The 19,073-nt window shown below is 39.5% G+C and overlaps 1 protein-coding gene across 2 annotated transcripts; it reads right to left on the bottom strand.

Moving 5' to 3' along the window:
* Positions 1-554: 554 nt before the first annotated feature.
* On the bottom strand, positions 555-11,721 carry LOC143500331 (E3 ubiquitin-protein ligase Midline-1). Of its 2 annotated transcripts, none has more exons than XM_076994440.1 (5): positions 11,504-11,721; positions 8,796-9,265; positions 5,867-5,914; positions 3,279-3,509; positions 555-1,635 (listed from the first exon to the last, which is right to left on the bottom strand). In XM_076994440.1, exons 2-5 carry the CDS (start codon positions 9,241-9,243, stop codon positions 1,139-1,141), a joined length of 1,224 nt encoding a protein of 407 aa, XP_076850555.1. In that variant the 5' UTR covers positions 9,244-9,265; positions 11,504-11,721; the 3' UTR covers positions 555-1,138. The 2 variants fall into 2 exon arrangements, with proteins under 2 accessions (XP_076850555.1, XP_076850556.1); XM_076994441.1 differs by lacking the exon at positions 11,504-11,721 and having other exon boundaries at positions 8,796-8,903; positions 9,025-9,150.
* Between the last annotated feature and the right edge of the window lie 7,352 nt (positions 11,722-19,073).

Consider the following 19,073-nt stretch of genomic DNA (forward strand, 5'->3'; position numbering starts at 1 on the left):
GTAAAACAATCCGATTCGGGGACGGATTCATTGGCTTTTTGCATGTTTAGTAGGTTACGTTTCACTAAAATGGGTCATCAAAGTAAAAACAACCAGGATCTGACGCGCGGTAGACTATTTAGCAATCAACCTTACATGCGAATGCGCTAACCTCTCCTACTTTGTTGCTCCGGCTCAAAGCAGGTTTAATACGTCGATTATTTTGAAATACTTTCCTAAAGCAAAGACATGACAACCTCTCCCCTTTTTTCTTACATTCGATCTCTGAAACACATATACACGCACACACACATGCAAACACACGCACACTCACACACACACACACACACACACACACACACACACACACACACACACACACACACACACACACACACACACACACACACACACACACACACTACTCTTAAGTTCGTGTTTACAAGAGAAAATTACTTCCACACTTGTTTTCACAGTTAGTTCGTGATAGCTCGCAGAGTTACCCCCCCCCCCCCCCCCCCCCCAACACACACAAACACACACACCTACTCATCTGAGTTCTTTGGGGTGAAAAAGACGATCACCTGGTGACAGTTTAATATGAGTTAAAAAGAGATGTGTATAGATACAGTGAGAAAGGAAGATAGATATGTAAATATGTAATCCAAAGCTTTTGAATATACATATTCAGGTTGTACAGTAACACCACGAGAGGGCTGGACAGTCATTCAGACCTGCCTGATTTATGTTTTGTGAATAGTTTTATAATTTGGCAAAAGTGACTCAGGCATGTAACAAGCAACAACAAAACAGTAAACAAAAAAACGAATGAAACAACACACCAAACAAACTAAAATCAATCAACAACAAATACTTTTAACATTGTATCAAGTAAGTGTGAAACACTATTGCAACTTTGTAAACACAATCCAACTTGTGGGAAAACATTTGAAATGGCTAAGGTATGTGGGGCAATGGTGGTCATTGTTTTTCCTTCTCCTATAAAATCACTTTCATTTATTCAAATTCTTAATAATTCGTATCATTCTGATCTCCTCCAGGGTTCGTGTATTGTTAACCTCTCATGAAGTATTTATGAAATTAGCCAGCAGAGGGCAGTGCAGGGTTATACGTCAAAAGGCTCCCTGGTTCCTCAGTGTCACGCAGTGGTCTCTGGGCTTGGCTCAGGCAGAGAAGCCTGTGAGCTGGAGCTGTAACTGGACATCAGGCCTGAGTCAGAATCTGAAGTCGCCATCTCCTCGAACCTCTGTATCACACTCCTTACTGACCCAAAAGCAACGTCCCGTCTCCAGTGGCCCCGTCCCGCCCCTCGCGGTCCCCGGTAGGCTGAGCTGCAGCTAAGGAAGACGTGGCTGGGTGGTGGCAGGCCGGGGCGCAGTTTGAGTCTGCCCTGGCCCAGTTGGAAAGCAGGGCAAAGAGGAGGGGTGAAGTGGGAGGGGATTGCAGTGAGCAGCTCTTGAGTCAGTGGGTTGTGGAAGGTGAGAGAAAATCCGCCTACGTTTAAAAACATGCCCACTGTCTTCAGCTGTGGGGGGACAGAGGGGAGGAGCTCGTGCCGCCCATCAAACACAGCGTGGAATGCCGAACCACGCCTCTCAAACCACCATTCCCTGTTGCCATCCAGTGAGCGTATACCTGTATGATGTGAGGTAGGCATAGTAATTAAAGCAATAGAAGCTATATAAACAATTTACAACTGCTTAAAGTTGCTCTGAGCTATAAGACATTTACAGAGGTATATCCCCTAAACGTGTATGTACAGCAGCTGATAGAAGCAGATTCCTCAAAACTGACAATAGACTTCTTTACAGTGACACCTGCATTTCAAATTGATCCATTATTCATGATTCTATAGCTTGTTACCATCTGAAGTCTAAAGCCAAATTGCCTTAATTTAAATAAGCTAATTTGCATAGATGCCTTGTTGTGGTCCATGAGCTGTTACTATACAGCTGGCTGTAATGTTCAGATACACCTGAAGACAAGTTGATCTGTGGGAGGACCGCAGCAACTATGCAAAATGAAACTGCAGTATGAAATACAACCACTAGATGGCAGGATTTGTATACAGGTGACTAGATTCATATAAGGGCTGGTCAAAAAATTAAAAAAGTTATTTCAGTAACTCCATTCAAAAAGTGTAACTTGTATATTATACTCATTCATTACACACAGACCGATATATTTCAAGTGTTTATGCTTTTTGATTTCATGATTATACTGACAATTAATGAAAACCCCTAATACAGTATCTCAGAAAATTTGAATATTGTGATTAGGTTCAATATTGAAGACACCTGGTGCCACACACTAAACAGCTAATCAAAACAAAACACCTGCAAGGGCCTTTAAATGGTCTCTCAGTCTAGTTCTGTAGGTGACACAATCATGGGGAAGACTGCAGACTTAACAGTTGTCCAAAAGACAGCCATCGACACCTTACACAAACAGGGCAAGACACAAAAGGCCATTGCTAAAGAGGCTGGATGTTCACAGAGGTCTGTGTCCAAGCATGTTAAGGAGCCTGAACTGAGTGCTATACATGCTCATAGTTTTCATCTTCATACTTTTCAGTTGGCCAGAATTTCAAAAAATCTTAAGTTATCTTAAGTAAGTAATATTCTAATTTTCTGAGATACTGAATTTGGGGTTTTCATTAGTTTTCAGTTATAATAATCAAATAAAAAGAAACACATGAAATATTTCAGTCTGTGTGTAATGATTGTTTTACTTTTTGAATGGAATTACTGAAATAAATAAACTTTTTCATGATATTCAAATTTTATGACCAGCCCCTGTATATGGGACAAACCACAAGCCCTGATGTTAAAAACACAATTGACATGCAGCAACATTGTCTAGACTTACAGGGAGGGTAGTGCACAGGTGTGTGTGTGTGTGTGTGTGTGTGTGTGTGTGTGTGTGTGTGTGTGTGTGTGTGTGTGTGTGTGTGTGTGTGTAAAATATATATAAGGAGTTGGAATGGATTTCATGTTCATGGGAACAAAAGTAATTTAAAATCAGAAATCACAAAAATAATCTAGAAACACCTATTGGAACAATCACTTTTCTGTTTTGTCATGTATATCTGATATCAGTTTATTTATCTTCTTTAAGAGTAAAGCAGTGCCTGATTATTCTGAATCAAATGCCTTAATATTTGTGTCTCATCTATACAAAAATGATTTGTTCTGTACTTGGGTTGAAAATGATAACTAGGTCATAGCACACATTATAGCCACTTTCTTAAACATTACAATGAAGCGGTGTTATCTTACCAATCCTATAGAGGGCGCTGTTACACACATCAACCTCCCAGTAGTACTGGCCTCTGTGGATGGTCACATTGCCACAGACCTGAGGGAGGTGAGTGCAGAAGTCCTGCTCCCCAGCCTGATCACCATAGTTACCCCATGCAGTGGTGTCACCCCTGAAGGTGGCCGTGAGGGCGGAGTTTGTGAGCTGGAGAGGCGGGGCTACTGAGGCGGAGTCCAGAGCAAAGAGCAGGCCTGTGGGGAGCAGAGACTGGAGCTTTAAAAATGTGAAGGAAATCAAATAGAAGGAATTAAGAAAGATAGGGGCCAATATGGTGGCCAATATGACTCTTTTTTTTCATGTAATGTTTTGCACCCTTGGCCATATGGCCACAACATTTTGAAAAATTAGGAGTAGTAAAAACTCTGAAGTCTCTGAAGCTATTTAAACACAAGAAGCAAGAAATGCAATCTACATGTCCAAATGTGATGCTCTTTTATTATAACAACATAACCAACAAGAGAAAAGAACTACAGTGAACCTCAGTTAGCGAACGCCTCCGATACCGAACAATTCGGATAACAACCAAAAATTTAGCTAAAAATTTACACTGAATAGCGAACAGAATTTCGGATAGCGAACAGCTACGTCACCCACATGTGATTGACCAGCATCTCAGACCAGCATCGTGTTCGAGACACAGTTACGATTGGTCTTTCTTTATCTTTAGTATATCTGTACGCATCCTTCTTATTTAGTGATTTTTGTGCTTTATTTTAATAATATAGTCCTCAATCATGGCTCCAGAGAAGATTAAGAGCGATAGTAGCAGTGTAGTGAAAAGGAAGCAGCCAAAAATGGAATTTAAATGAATTCCAAGTTTGAACGAGGCATCCGTGTGTCGGATATCGCCGCACAATATTTATGTTTACTAAATCTTTTCTTATATTTTCTTATATTTAAATGCTTTCTTTAATGTTTTTATGTTTATTTAACTCAATTTGTACTGTATTATAACTGTTCTCATGAAAATAACTATATAGCCTGTAACTTACATATATTAGCAAGTCAACAGGGGCTGAGAACCAATTATTTCTATTTCCTTTATTTCTTATGGGGAAAACTGTTTCGTATAGGGACCAACTTTTCGGAACGGATTCTGGTCGTTAACTGAGGTTCCACTGTACTCTACAGGGAAAATGGGAAGGTGATTGAAGTCAACACATATCGATTATGGTAACACAACTCTGTTAAACTAAAGAACAACATACAACTATCTGAACTAACCATATACACACAGGTCACCTATTTAAATATTACCATTAAATGTAAACTAAATAAAGCTACAGAGAGGTGCATGGCATTCTGGGAGTCCTCTCCATGCTCCATTCTGCTGTCCCATTGGCCTACTCCCAATATTCGGTAATGGACACCATCAAATCCTAACAGGACAATTGTTCTGTGATAAATCACCAGTGTGGCCTGTGCAAAAAATTGGACACATCCTATATGCTGGAAAGATCTCAGTCAGGCCTGAGGCACATCATCAATTGTAAGTGGGAACTGTCGGCTGAATAAAATTTCCAAGCTTTATAAATTCTATTACTAACCTTGTGCTAACACTCGGCAATGGAAATAATTGATACCCACAAGGCAGGGGAAGCTATAAAAAGCCTGTGTTTCATATTGCATGTCAATGGCAGCTCAGGGAACTTGTGGAGGCCAAGATGAGATCTGGAAGACCAAGACAACTCTGCTCATATGCTGACAAGGCCTCACATGTGTTCCCTCTTGGTCCTCACATGGTTCCCTCTTGGTCCTCACAAGGCCTTGCCACTGTTGGCCCAGGCTTGCTCATGTGAGACCAGGGCCTTAACATTTATAAAGCTGCTTTGTAACAACTTGTGTTGTAAAAAGCTCTATACATATGGATTTTATAGACTTACTATAGTTTCACAGACTTACTACATAGTACTCTTTTAGATTTTCTAGTGATGTCATTACAAAACTCAACCTTGGAAGTATTCAGAACATCTAGATATATGAGTTTGGAAAAGAAGTGCTGCGAATTTGAAATAGAACTCAACAAAGGCGTGTTTAGAGAAAAAATGAACTGTTTCGTGAAAGGACACCATGCTAACTATAAAGCATGGGGTGGGGCTATCAGTAGCATTTGCTCGACTGCATGATTTGAAGGAAATTCTAATATCAAACATCTGTTAAGTCTAAGATTGAAAAGAGGATGGTTTCTACAGTCGGAAAAATTATCCGAAAAATACTTCATAATCCACTACAGGCTACCCAAAGTGACCCAAACTGAAGGTGTTTGAAATGGTCCTGACAGTCCCATAACCTAGAGGTGAAGGGAGGACATCTCAAGAACATCTTAGAACTACAAGCCTGCAAAGGAAAGTGTGAAAAATATACAAATACAACTAGAATAATTTTAGCTGGCGACAAAATGTGCTTGTGATTTCTGCAAAAAGGGGTAATGTGTACAAAGTTCAGCAAAGACCTTACTTATGATTTTGATCAGATTTTGTAATGAAAAATAACTGCATTAGGATTTGCTGTATATAATTGTATGCACACATGACATTCACTAACGCACCTGACACGGACTGTTCCATTTCCTCTTCAGAAAGATCCATACTGCCATCTAGAGGTGAGTAGTAGAAAAAACAAGCATCCAGGTATAGGTTGGAAAATGTGTTATCTTATTATAAAATTGCATGAAATTATTGTCTCATTAAAGACTCAGACAGGATGTACACACCAGTAACATGAGTATAGCAACTGATTGACAAACTATGGAATTATTTTTGTAAACAATAATGTAAAAAAAACACCTACATTGTATGGTCAAAGAATAATATCATACTAAAGTTCAAGCTGTTTTGGCATGACACATGCAATTCAATTCAATTAACTTCAACTTGATTTTGAAGAGGCCACAGTGGAGAAAGAGCCTCCTCAAATTTTGCTGCAAATAAACTTAATGCAATTAATCATGTGATTTTTTTTATCATTCCATAACTTTTATGTACCTAATTTTATAAAATGTTGTTTACATTTTACACTTTATTCCCTGTAAAGTAATTTCATATTAACATATAACCACCTGAACTGAATGGATGAGAGCCTACAGTCTTTTCTGGAAGGTAAACAGACCAATCAGAAGGTGACAATTGTGGACAGCCATTCACACAAAAATCAGACTACAAAGTACATACTACAAAGGATACACTACAAAGTACATACTACAAAGTGCATACTACAAAGTACACACTATAAAGGGAGGCACAATATAATTAGTGTCCTTCCATATTCATGAGCAATCATATTCAGCTGTGATAACATTAGTTATATAGAGCCATCTTGTGAAACATTAAACTGAGAATCACTTACTGTGTGCTGCCACCATTATAACTTTTGTGCTCATGATTAAGGGTAGATGACATGTCTGTGAACATTGATCGTTTGTTGGAAAATGACTTAACTGTGTGAACTATGTGGCATTCTGTATTACACTTTGGAGTTGTTGAATGATGAATGGGGCTCTTATGTGACAAAAATTCCTAACTGACAGATGCAGTTTGTGGAAGTTCAATCACTGTACTGTGGAACCTCCAAGTGTGAACACCGCGATGAAGACACAGTTTGCTTCAAATCGGTTCCTCTAAATGTGAACCTTTCCTGGAATTGAAATACACCCTTTACTCAAGTATCATGGGTCAGAATGTGAGTCTGAGGGAAAGCCGAAGAGAAGTGAACATTCTACAGAAATAACAGCTAATGCTATAAACCTGCAAAAGATAGGATAGCCCAGTCAGCAGTGCTGGATGAGGTGTGAGGGAACAGGAGTTGAATCACACTCTGTCTGGACAAGGACATCGCTCAAAAGTCAATATCAGAGCACCAACCTTTGACTAAAGAGCAAAACGAGGCCAACAGTCACCTGAACGGAGCCCCAGAGCTTAGTGTCTGAGACAGGAGACAAGGTGCAGCAGCCAATGACGAGAAGAAAGTTGCATACAACTGACCTGTACAAAAAAGTGTCTAAAAAGAATATATCACTAAAGAATTCAATATCAAAGCAAGTCTGGAATTTGGCGGAAAACATTTATCTGAGTAATTCAGATAAAATGTAAGATCTACGAGCTGTAATCAAGGAGCTCACAGACACAGACGCGTGGGCGGAGTCAAGGGGTTTTATTGAAGGAAGTAAACAAAAGCAGTTGCAACTCAAAAGGGAATGATTGCAACAAAATCCAGGCAGGAACAAGCAAAGAGAAACCAACAACACAGAGCCACAAATATAAACACAACAAGTAGGAACCAGAATATACATCTCAGGAACAACAGCGGGAGCAAGTCAAGACCATGGGAGCACTACAAACACTGACAAACAGGCATACGAAACACAGGCTTTATATATCAGAACAAATGACGATAAGACCAGACATTGAAACGAAATGAGGAAAACCAAAACAAAGCACATAGATAACAGAAAGCAGGAAGATGTATAAAACCAGGGGTGTCGCCATGATGCCAAGGAGGCAACAATTTTGATATGAGCACCATCCCAGCAGTGAGGTGTGGGAGTGGCACGTGCTTTTCTGCCTGTTTCAGTTTTCTAAGAATCTTTAGCTTGGTAGAAAGCTCACCTTTCTGTAGGATACTGACCCCAAGCACAAGGTCAAAGCAACACAGGAGTAGCTGAAAAATCCACCAAAGGTTATATCCCCAAAGGTTATATCCCCAAAGGTAAAGTAACCGTAGGTAATATACAGCCTGGTGGAAAGATCTTGAGAACTCAAAGATAACAAAGGCTACTAGATGAATTGTGGATATAAGATGACAGCCATATATGTTAAAATATAAATTAAATTTCAGGATGATGTAATCTTTTAATAGTAAAACTTTTATTGTAAAACTTTGGACATAAGGATGTCGAAACCACATGAGGAATATGAATTATTGGGATGCAAAGTAATTCAAATAATATGTATAAATTGGACATATTATGGTGGTAAAACCTAAAGCATATATGTACAAAAGGAGGGGCAATGTGTATCTTCTGTGCCCTTCAGACATTCTTTGGGGAGTGGCTCAAGTCTGCCACTTTGGAGTTTGGAGTCTGCCTTCTTTATTTTGATAATGAGTATCAGTTACTTTGTTGCTGACTTGTTCAAGTATAATTCATTGGAACTAACTATAGAGTGGGACATGGTTCCAACAATTACTATTCTGAAAGGCATGAGTACTTATGCTAGCAATAGTAATATAATATAACATAATATAATATAATATAATATGGCCATTTTTATTATCATTACATTGTGCATTGTCTTTTACAATGTTTGTTATAAAAGTGGTGAAAAGAGAAACTGAATGAACCTGATCTCTATGGGTACGGCCAGTACTGACACTAGTGGAAAGGGTAACTATAAAGGCCATACAGTGTAGGGCTCATCGGGTGTTATGGCAGATATATGTTATGGGCAACCATAAATGTGATATAGTGTAATGATACTCACCTGATCTCATGGTGGTATTTCTTCTCACGCATTGCTCATTCTCATCTTCCTCTTGTAGTGTCTCTGGTGGCTGACATACAACTGCACCCCATTCAGCACTAGTGCTCACTGTAGGGTCAATGGGCAAACATCTAATGGCTGATGACCAATCAAAGCAGGGCAGTTCAACACCATGGCAACAACATGGACAAAGGACGACACAGACTGGAAGATAGGACACGCTGCTTACAGCTGGTCTGTGTTTGTCTAGCCTCGCTCCCTCAGTTAAGCACCGCCCACATAATGTGTGTGAACAGGGGAGGAGGAGGGGCATGTCAAAGTCACGCCCACATAAAGGACATAATGAAGAAGAGCGGCCATCTTCTTCTTGGACTACCAGTTTTTCCTTTTCATCTCCTGACTGGTTTACTCCTTTTACTGTTCTGGAATCAGGTCTTCTCCCTCTCATTGGTTTATTACTGCACACACTCCTGCACACATACAAATGCACACACACACATATATAAGCACACACAGGTTTAGGAGGCAATAATATTAATAATAATAATCAATATTTATATAGCACTTTTCTAAAAGTGCTTTACTTCAGAAAGATTAAACATTAAAGTTTATATGGCGGTAATAAAGAAAACCAATGAAATAGCACAACATGATAAATCTAATATATATGATGACATAAGCCATTGAGGTGGTTGGTGTCTGTGGTAACACCATGGTTGAGGTATGTTGCTATGCATGACATGAAGTGGAGTAAAACCCTTTTAACCATGTTTTTTCTTGGGACTTTTATTTTAGTTTATAAATTGGAGGTTCCTCTTCTAAAATCTGATTGGTGGAACCATGTTTGAAGCCATGGTAAATTTATTGTACACATCAGTTGAACTCCTAGTTGATTCTTTAAAACTGTCATGTAGTTTGGTAACCACCTGTTTACAAATGACATTGCTTGGTGTGAGAATTTTTTATAGTGATTTTTGTTAATAATATTTTTGTATATTTTTGTCTATAAGATTTGTCTATTTCCAAATTCTATTTTGCCACTCTATTTTAAACTGTTCTGAATTTTTTCAAATGTGTTTTATTTGGTTGTTTGTGCTATGTCTGACAGCATATCCTGACTGTGGTAAATATAGTTGATTCAGAAAGGATTTTGAACCCTTGTTGCATGATTTTAATTGTGCTTTGAATTTTATTTAATCACCCCAAATTATGAAGCTAAATCATTAATCAGAAACAAATATAAATTTTTGTTTCAAAAATCAATAACAAATATAAAAATATAATAGTTTATTCATCAAACAGTTGTAGTTAAAAGTCTTATTGTGTGAAATCCCTTAACTCTGCACAGATAGATTTAGGCAGGTTATTCCATTTTTCATGAAAGATCCTCCCAAACTCTGTCAGATATGATGACACATGTCTGTGAACTGCCATCATCAGGTCTTTCTCATATGTTTGATAGGTCTTTCTTCAGCTCCTTGGTCATGCCACGTCTTGCCCAGTGGCCAATTTACCCAGACAGCCTCTTGGAAGCTTCAAAGTTGTGCCAAGCTTCTTTTATTTCAAAATAACTGAGACGTCTGTGATCCTGGGGAAGCCCGTAGCCTTAGATATTGTTCTATATAATTCCCCTGGTTATGTTGACACACTTTGATTGTGGAGATCCACAAAGATGTTCTTGGACTTCAGCACTTGACTTGTGACCCATGGACTCACAGCCCCAAACTATGTTCAATCAATTCAATAAGCTGCAACAGGTGAACTCCAACTGTTCAAGACACATGTCAAAGAGAATTAAGGCAAACAGAATGCACCAGGCCACAACATTCACAAAAAAAAAATTCAGTTTTTGATTTGTAATACATTTTCAAGTCTCTTAAATTTCCAGTTTGGATTTACTTTGTCATTATGGGTGATTACATGCATACTGATGAACATCAAAGGAATTACATCCACTAACAATAAAATCCACAACACAATAAAGAGTGCAACAAGTGGCCAGAGAAGTCACACCATCACTGTTAACTCTGCTCTTGACAGACACCCAATATATCGCTAGTTAATTTCTGACCAATCACGGCTCGTTCTCATCACAGCAGTGATGTGCTAGGGGTGTGGCAGTGGAAGTTGCGCTAGTATTAGTGTACCTGGCACAGTAGTGTTGCTGGAGTTTGTGGAGTAACAACGTAATTAAACTCTTTGTGTAATCAATGTTTTCATAGACCTAACATAACATAATCCTGCCTGTGAGCACCACAAATGTTTAAAACTATATAAATTATGTTGCGCATGTATTAAGAAATGTTATTGAGATTCATAAGTTCCTTCCCTCAGGCTCTGGTGGTGTCTCTCTTTCTCCTCCTGTCTCCCTTTCTGTCATCTATTCAGCTGTATCTCTCACTCCCTCTCTCTTTCTCACTCCCTCTCTCTGCCCCCCCCCACACACACACACACCAGGTGTCTTTCTATTCTCTCATACTTTCTATTTTTCTCTTTCCCACCTAATAACGTGTTTTGCAATCATGTCATGTTCAGCTGTCACAGACACATGACTAAAACAGTATACATAGATTATTACACCCTCTCTGGTACAGTGAACAGTCTGCAAACTCTCACATCACGAATCTGTGTTTGTACATGAGTGAGAGTGTGCGTGTGTGTCCATTTGATCAGCAAGCGGACATAAACCCTCCCGCATGCAGACTTACGCTGAGACGGCTGTGTTGCAGTCAGTCCCGCATTTCCTGTCAGTCCCGCGTTGCGTTCGGTCTGTCCCCTCTCACCTACCCCTCCTTCTGTTATTGATGCCCCCTAGATCCAGTGGAGAGAGAGAGACCAGGACAGAGCACAGGGAGAAGAATAAAGGAAGGGACAACAGAGAGCACTCTCACCGACTCTCAAAGCTTGGGGTTGCCATGGTGACAGGTCTGCTTGTAAAGAGTGTGGTGAAAGAGAGAAGGGAGGAGGGGGTAGAGAGGAAGAGAGACGCAGTCAAGTGAAATGGCTGCAACGTCGCTGTCTGCTCACTGGGGCGTGTGAAAAGCTGAAATCTATGCATGTAAGGCAGAAGTGGTCATTTTTCTCTGATATTTCAAAGAATAAACTATTTTAAAAGTCGTTCATGCGTGAATTCTGAAAATAGTGTAGTGAAAATTTCAGTATTTCCTTTCTTTCTATGCTGTATTGTATATGTTAATCATATTAGTCACGTGATAGATGTGATAGATAAGCTAGAGCTTTTTACCTATATATGTGTTAATCAAGTAAGTAGGACCGAAGCCATTCAGTGTCTGGTGTGGCCCAGTAGGCCTTAGAGGAATAGGCCTACTGTCTTTCCTCTGTCAGCTGGTCTTAGAGCACACTCAACAGCCCCTCTATCTAACTCAGCAGCCCCTCTATCTAACTCAACAGACCCTCTATCAACTCAGCAGCCTCTCTATCTAACTCAAGAGCCCCTCTATCTAACTCAAGAGCCCCTCTATCTAACTCAGCAGCCCCTCTATCTAACTCAAAAGCTCCTCTATCTAACTCAGCAGCCACTCTATCTAACTCAACAGACCCTATATCAACTCAGCAGCCCCTCTAACTCAACAACCCCTCTATCTAACTCAATAGCCCCTCTATCTACCTCAGCAGCCCCTCAATCTAACTCAACAGTCACTTTAACTTTAACTCAAATTCATAACACAAACCAATGCTTCACTTGAAAGATGAATCAGATCAGTTTGTTATTACATTTACTGTAATGCCATATTCCCTTAACTCTGCCTATGTAATGTAGCTTACGTAATCCAATTGAAATCAAACAGGGTCGGCAGTGATGGATATTTTTTACCATAACTACTTTATTTCCTTAAAGGTATTCTGATTCAAATTCAAATACAACTGCTAATTTATTTGTGTGCCACTTTTTGTGTGTCACAATGAGGTTTACAGTAAATCAGCATCAAGCAGGATCTTAGCCCAGGTCTTTTAGGAATGGGCCAAAGGCAGCAAAGTGATGGTGACAATCTCGCTGAGAACATGATGAAGAAGCCTTGTGAGGAGCCAAATCTCAGAAGATGAAGACCCTCTTTCCTGGCAACCTCACACAAAAACAATTCACTCTGGAGATCACAGAAACAAGGCTGATTCCCACAGGGTATGCCTGAGCATACCCGAGATGATAATTGTTAGTAGATAAAGATGAGAATACAGTGTCAGATACTTTCTATTATGTTTGAATTCAGTATACTGTAGATTATTTGGTCTAAGACCACAATGTGTTTGACATGTTCCGCTAAGACAACATGGCTGACCATTATATGTGGAGGAGGGTTAATACCTCTCCAGAGAATCATATTTTGGTACAAACAGTATCATGAATACCAGGGTCCCCAGAGTTTTGAACTGTGTCCATGGATACAAGCTCATCATACACACAATGGGCAGTAATGCAGGTTAATGAATGCTTTAAAATTCATGGTGTTAAATTGCCCAAGTCATTTACATTTTTACAGTCCTGATAAAATAGTTACATTTCTGTGGAGCTTGTGTTAACTCCTATAGGTTTAGGCCCCAGCTGAAGAACATTAATGTGTAGAAAGCGACTTTACTGGATGCATTTACATGATATTTAAGGGGTCTTAACATGCAGTTAATGTCAGAAATATACTGCTCTCTGATTGAAATGTGCTGGTTGCTTCTGATAGGGTGATTATATATCATACGGTCTTACCCCGTGAGCACCCCTAAACTGAGTCCTGACACTCCTAAAAATAAGAGTAAAACGTCATTTTGTAACGGATGTTTGTCTCTAAAAAGCTGACAAATGTTAAAACCTCACTGATACATAATTTATGATTAAGTATAAAATAAAAAAAACAAAAAATTTAATCTCCTTGCCTCGCAAATGATATGATCCACCTCCCCTCACCTACCCTGTCCTGCTCTCCTAATAGCTGCGCTGGGGGAGTGTGCGCATACAGGCTGATGTGCCCGTGGTGTAAGTAATGCAGATGATGCTAAATGCTAAATAATTCCATTGGTTCACACAGTCTATCAGCTTTTTGTATAGCTGCTTCTTAGAAGAGGCTGCTTCTTAGAAGAGGCACCGATGCTCTGAGGATTGGACTTGTTTTCTCTGTTTGTTCTGTTTTCTCTATGCATCTTGCATGTGACAAAAAATATGCTCAACCCCCCAAATTTAGATTTGAAATTAAAAACAAATCTGACAGAATTCTAGAATTTAATATGGTTTGTTTTTGTGGAAATCCCCATTAAAAGAGATTTCCACATGTAGATTGCACATCAGCCTTGTTAAAATGCCATGACAATGCCACTCATTGAGTGAAATTTCACTGGCTGATTTGATTGTGCCATCTGGAACAAGCCATTTGCTGAATAGCAAATGCTGTTTTGAGTGGCATATGCTGTTTTGAGTGGCATATCCTATTCTAGTCCAATAAAAAGCAGTCGTTAATTGATAACGCCGACACACACATCTGAATAAACTTCAGCACACACAGTAACTCAACACCTGCCTTCAGCAGACCAGCAGACCTCAGGTAAGTTCACTTATTTTGAGAAGACTTTGCAAACATGGAGGGAGTGAGAAGGTTCCCACACATTTCTGAATGCACTGTGTGGTGCAGTTGTACAGGACAGACCAGAGAAGCCAGGTTATCTGTCATCTGTGAAAATATTTAGTTCCACCAAACTGTTCTGGTCTGGGATTTGTTCACCACCCACAATAACTTTATAGTTTTATATTTGCCGTCCTTCTCCCAACTTCTCAGTGCAGTTGAGGAATTCTAATAGCATGTATTTTCATTATGCAAATGCATTAAGATGGAGGCAGTCCAGGTTTGGACATGGCGCATGTTCAATGAAAATCAGGGACTAAAAAAAGAATGGAGGGTTAAACCTCAATGCGAATAAAATTTAACAAAAATGGCGAATTGTATAGTGCCAAAGCCATTCTTTGTTTGCTTTTTACGTTATAGTACATTAGCATTTGTTCATCAATCATCAAAGTTCCTCTGTCAGTTTCATTTGGGGAACTGTGATTTCCCACTGTGTTTTCTTTATGTTGAACTTCCCAATATTCCTGATGGCTTCATGAGTATATTTTGACACTCACACAAAGACATTCTGTCTCTCAGAGCGTGACAAAAACTGGTTGAAATGCCCACTTAGGCAATTCACATCTCATACTGTCATTGCAAACTTTGCACATTGCCAAATGGTTTAGACTAAAGGCACCTGACTGGCCTGGGGCACCAAACAGTTGTTTGAATTGCACCTGTGATACCAGCATTGGTTCATCAGGGCTCCTCTTAATGGTACTTTCGCTAGCATGTCAATGTGTCATTTCAGAAAATAACAACAGACATCCAAATTATGCATTTTCTTGACTTTTATATCTTCAACAACATTCTCTATCTCAAATATCTTCTGTCTCACATATAGCATGAATCAAACTGACTGAGATTTTGCCGAAGTGATTAGTAATAGTCTCACAGATCACCCAAACATTAAGTCTTCTAGGCTCAAACTGTTGGGCAGGTTCAGGGAAGCTGCACCCCTCTGCCTTTCAAAATACCCCAACTATGGAAGAACTGATCAAACAGATATGTCAGACAGTCCTAGATTGCTGGCAGAATCCGTGGCAGGATACACTGTTGTCCCGCACCTTGTATCTCTCCATTACAGTTTTTGACGAATGCTAACGTGCATTTCCCAATACTTGTGATACATTGTCAAAACTCTAAACACAGCAACACATTGACCTCACACAAATAGCCAAATAGTTAATATCGTGTTGAAAAGCACATTTTCTTAACTAAATAACAACTCTGCATTTCACAATGCAAACAACTTTGTTAAAACACAGCAAACCTGGTTCAGTATCCAATCATTCTTTCAAACACTAGCATAGATTCTCTTTTCGAGATGAACATAGTCAATCACTGCACAACCACTGTAAAAAAACTAACATTTGATGGCAATACAGAAACAGTATTACATGTAATATTTTACCCTCTACCAGCAAACAACAGACATTTTACAGTAACATCTGTTGTTTTCTTAGTCAGTTCATTTTTACTGTAATCCGCTCTATTTGGACTTTTTTTTCAAATGTGTGCAACATGCTGTCTACACAATGAGTGATATTTACTGTTAGGTACTATATGGAATCTAGATTAGACAAAAAGGAGTCAGTAACAGTTTTGCAGTAAAGGGTATATTTTACTGTATTAGGGACATTACTGTAAATTGTGGCCTAAACCAAAAAATAATTATCGTAATTGTAAACATAATTAGCCATGGTCCCATATGTGTAAAAATACACATATACAAAAAAGCCACACAAGGGGGAAAAACAGAATACAAAACTGAACAGTCTTGTTAGGTCTAATCTAAACGGCCTTCAGCAGTTGGCCACATGTTTTCATCCACATCACATCTGATGTTGGCCCTTGCCATGCACCTGGGAAAGAAAAGCTTGGTATGCCTTATTCACCCCTGGCAGTCTTCAGCTGAAATGTCTCTGCAGCCGGGATCTATTGCATGCAGCAGGGACATTTGGTCATGGGGCCGATGATCATACACCTTCCACCTCTTTGAGGAAAGGCGAGTAGGGCGGGAGGAAAAGGGACATCACTCTTGGGTGGTCTATAAACCAGTTTGTGATGACATGAGAATGACAAAATGCTACATTTTCCCATCACAAATGTCCTCGTGTTTCCTCCCACCTGTTCCATTTCTGCTTCTGGAACCAGTTGTTGGTAGAGTTCATTCAAAAACAAAAGAAGGAGGTCACTGTTATAGGGACCAATCTGGCATTTGTGAAGGACCAAACCAGCACTTGAGATTGCAGGACAAATTGTTATATTTGCTCCTCTCTGACCCGGTACATTACTGTACTTCATTTTATTTCATTGATCTATATGTGCAAAAAAATGTGTACAACAGTAATAACTTTTCAGCTGCCTTTGTTTTTGCAGAACTTGGCATTTTATACGATATTTAAGGTTTTGAACCTTAGGTTTTCATTTTTGGCATGCTGTGTACAAGCAATTGTAAATAAGACAAAAACGATCCAGAATTTTGTTATTGGATAACCTTGTGTGTATAGAAAATGTAAGCATTATAAAAACATGTAAAATGACTGCATTTTGTGCCATAACAACATGAATTGAACTAATAGTATAGCCACTGAAAACTGATGTTGTGTTCACTGTGTTTGGAGTTTTGAAAATGTGACTACAGATTGGACAAACGCACGTTAGCAGTCGTCAAAAACTGTAATCTGTTCTGGGCCATAACTGATTTCATCAGCTTGCAGGATTCTCACTCCTGTGCTTCCTGCCAGACTCTTCCTCGGCCCCACAGGGAAGTCATTGTCAGTGGAAAATTTATGATCCCAGGCCATTGAGGAGGTTTGGCTGTGTTCAAATGGATTTGCCATTCAGGAAGACTTGTCTTGCGTGAGAGAGGACATCACCTGATGTGGCCAGACCCAGCTAGGGGAACAGATCAGGGGTTTTGATGCTTCCCTTTTATCTTCAAATACAAACACACTGTGTTTCTTTGCTGCGATATCTCTGAATAAGATCAAACCCAGACTATATCATTAGAAACGCAGAAATATTAATGGTGTTTTAGATAGAGCACAAAAGTGTGTAACTTGTTCAAAACGAATCAGATCATATGAACCCTGTGTGACATACGGTGACAAAATAGTGTTTTAATAAATCGTTTACACATGAACTTAGTGTTTCATTTTGCAGAAAATATGTTCTGCTACTTTTGTGTGTAGCTGTATAAACTGTGTCCCATAGCTCAGTGGAGACGCCTACACACACACACACACACACACACACACACACACACACACACACACACACACACACACACACACACACACACACACTCAATCACCCAACTACTGACACATCCTCCTGCACCTGTTGCTCCTTTGTTCTCTTTAAACGCACAGGTCCGGTCCTCCGGTACAGCGCAGTGTTTAGAGTTTGCTGCTGAGAGAGCTGCTCGAGCTGGCTGTTCGCCCTGCCCGCGTATTCAGAGACTCTGCTGCACATTTAAAGTGCCTTGGGCACATTGAGTCGTTAAAGCGCCTTACGCATGTAGAGTTGTGCTCTGTTTGCAACCTTCATATGTGATGGAGAGTAAAGACGTGCCACCCTCGCGTTCTGCTCCCTTTTTACTGAAAACCAAATTGTGTTTAATATTTTGACAATTTGATCTGTGCTTTCAAGGTCGTGTTTAGTTTTTTACGACTGCTAACATGCGCATTTTCTTAACTAAATAGCAACTCTGCATTTCACAACACAGTTTTCTCTTTATACACCAACTTTGTTAAAAAACAGCAAACCTGGTTCAGTATCCAATCATTCTTTCAAACACTAGCACAGATTCTCTATTCGAGATGAACATAGTCAATCACTGCACAACCACTCAAAAAAAAAACTAACATTTGATGGCAATACAGAAACAGTATTACATGTAATATTTTACTCTCTCCCAGCGTTTTTAGACATTTTACAGTAACATCTGTTGTTTTCTTAGTCAGTTCATTTTTACTGTAATCTGCTTGGACTTTTTTTTTCAAATGTGTGCATTTTTGGCAATATACTGTCTACACAAAGAGTGACATTTACAGTTAGGTACTATATGGAATGTAGATTAGACAAAAAAGGAGTCAGTAACAGTTTTGCAGTAATAGTTATATTTTACTGTATTAGGGACATTACTGTAAATTGTAGTTTAACCCATAAAATAATTACCGTAATTGTAAACATAATTAGCTATGGTCCCATATGTGTATATCCCATACAAAACTGAACAGTCTTGTTACGTGTAATGTAAATGGTCTCCAGCAGTTGGCCACGTTTCATCCACATCACATCTGATGTTAGACCTTGCCATGCAACTGGGATAGAAAAGCTTGGTATGCCTTAATCACCCCTGGCAGTCTTTAGCTGAAATGTCTCTGCAGCAGGGATCCATTGCATCCAGGAGGGACATTTGGTCATAGGGCCGATGATCATACACCTTCCACCTCCAGACTGAAATGGTCTATAAACCAGTTTGTGATGACATGAGAATGAAAAAATGCTACATTGTCCCATCACAAATGTCCTCGTGTTTCCTCCCACCTGTTCACTTTCTGCTTCTGGAACCAGTTGTTGGTAGAGTTCATTCAAAAACGAAAGAAGGAGGTCACTGTTATAGGGACCAATCTGGCATTTGTGAAGGACCAAACCTGCACTT

This window comes from Brachyhypopomus gauderio, unplaced genomic scaffold, assembly GCF_052324685.1.
Source record: "Brachyhypopomus gauderio isolate BG-103 unplaced genomic scaffold, BGAUD_0.2 sc141, whole genome shotgun sequence".
Taxonomy (NCBI): Eukaryota; Metazoa; Chordata; class Actinopteri; order Gymnotiformes; family Hypopomidae; genus Brachyhypopomus; species Brachyhypopomus gauderio.

What these genes read in the sequence shown, in the direction of transcription:
- LOC143500331 (XM_076994440.1), bottom strand. Translation starts at nt 9,243, where the DNA reads ATGAGAGGGAGAAGACCTGATTCCAGAACAGTAAAAGGAGTAAACCAG. An exon ending in AATGGAACAGTCCGTGTCAG is followed by an intron (nt 3,510 to 5,866) that starts GTGCGTTAGTGA and finishes TGCTCCCCACAG; the next exon opens with GCCTGCTCTTTGCTCTGGAC. An exon ending in CAGCGCCCTCTATAGGATTG is followed by an intron (nt 1,636 to 3,278) that starts GTAAGATAACAC and finishes CACATCATACAG; the next exon opens with GTATACGCTCACTGGATGGC.